Source organism: Seriola lalandi, unplaced genomic scaffold (assembly GCF_002814215.2).
Source record: "Seriola lalandi dorsalis isolate HSWRI2012SDOR001 ecotype SW California unplaced genomic scaffold, Sedor1 jcf7180002054955, whole genome shotgun sequence".
Classification (NCBI taxonomy): Eukaryota; Metazoa; Chordata; class Actinopteri; order Carangiformes; family Carangidae; genus Seriola; species Seriola lalandi.
Window position 1 is genome coordinate 230,899 of NW_019525506.1, and position 575 is coordinate 231,473.

The 575-nt window shown below is 48.0% G+C and overlaps 1 protein-coding gene across 1 annotated transcript in view; it reads right to left on the reverse strand.

The window, feature by feature from the left end:
- LOC111645689 (GTPase IMAP family member 8-like) overlaps positions 1-575 on the reverse strand; it is an 11,192-nt gene that overhangs the window by 7,052 nt on the left and 3,565 nt on the right. Inside the window, exon 6 of the mRNA XM_087170654.1 lies at positions 26-273. Within this exon, the coding sequence (XP_087026780.1) occupies positions 26-273 (248 nt within the window). The remainder of the gene's footprint in view (positions 1-25; positions 274-575) is intronic.

Below are 575 nucleotides of genomic sequence, written 5' to 3' on the forward strand. Positions count from 1 at the left end.
GAGCCAGAAGACTGATGCACTTCACCATCTCATCATTCACCTCTTCATGAGTCAAGGTCGTGTCAAACAGACCGGGAGTGTCGACCACAACAACAGGACGACCGTCCACTTCACCCTGTGCTTTCTGACAAAACTTGGTGACTGATGTTTGACTTGATTCAGCTTTAAACTCTTCTCTTCCCAGAATGGTGTTTCCTGTAGAGCTCTTTCCATTTCCAGTCTTTCCTATCAGCACGATCCTGAGACGCTCTGGACTCTGAGTCTCATCGTCACCTGTGAAATGAGAAGACGTGGAGTTAATTTAAGTGCTGACAGTTCGAACTCTACACAGACTGCACGATACCGTGCGTTCAGAGAGTGTTTAGATCGTTGTTTGTGGTAGCATAGGCAAGATAAAGAAAATGGTGGTGTGAGGAGCAGTGATGGCTGGCATTAGGGGAGTGACTCTGGGACGCCAGTGATCACTGTCTAGCCTCCTGGAGGTGTTGTGGGACCAACTAGACGAAACACTGGTGAAAGGAGGTTCCCACCTGATGACCCCAAAGACATGTTAGTTATCACTGCTCATTAGTCTG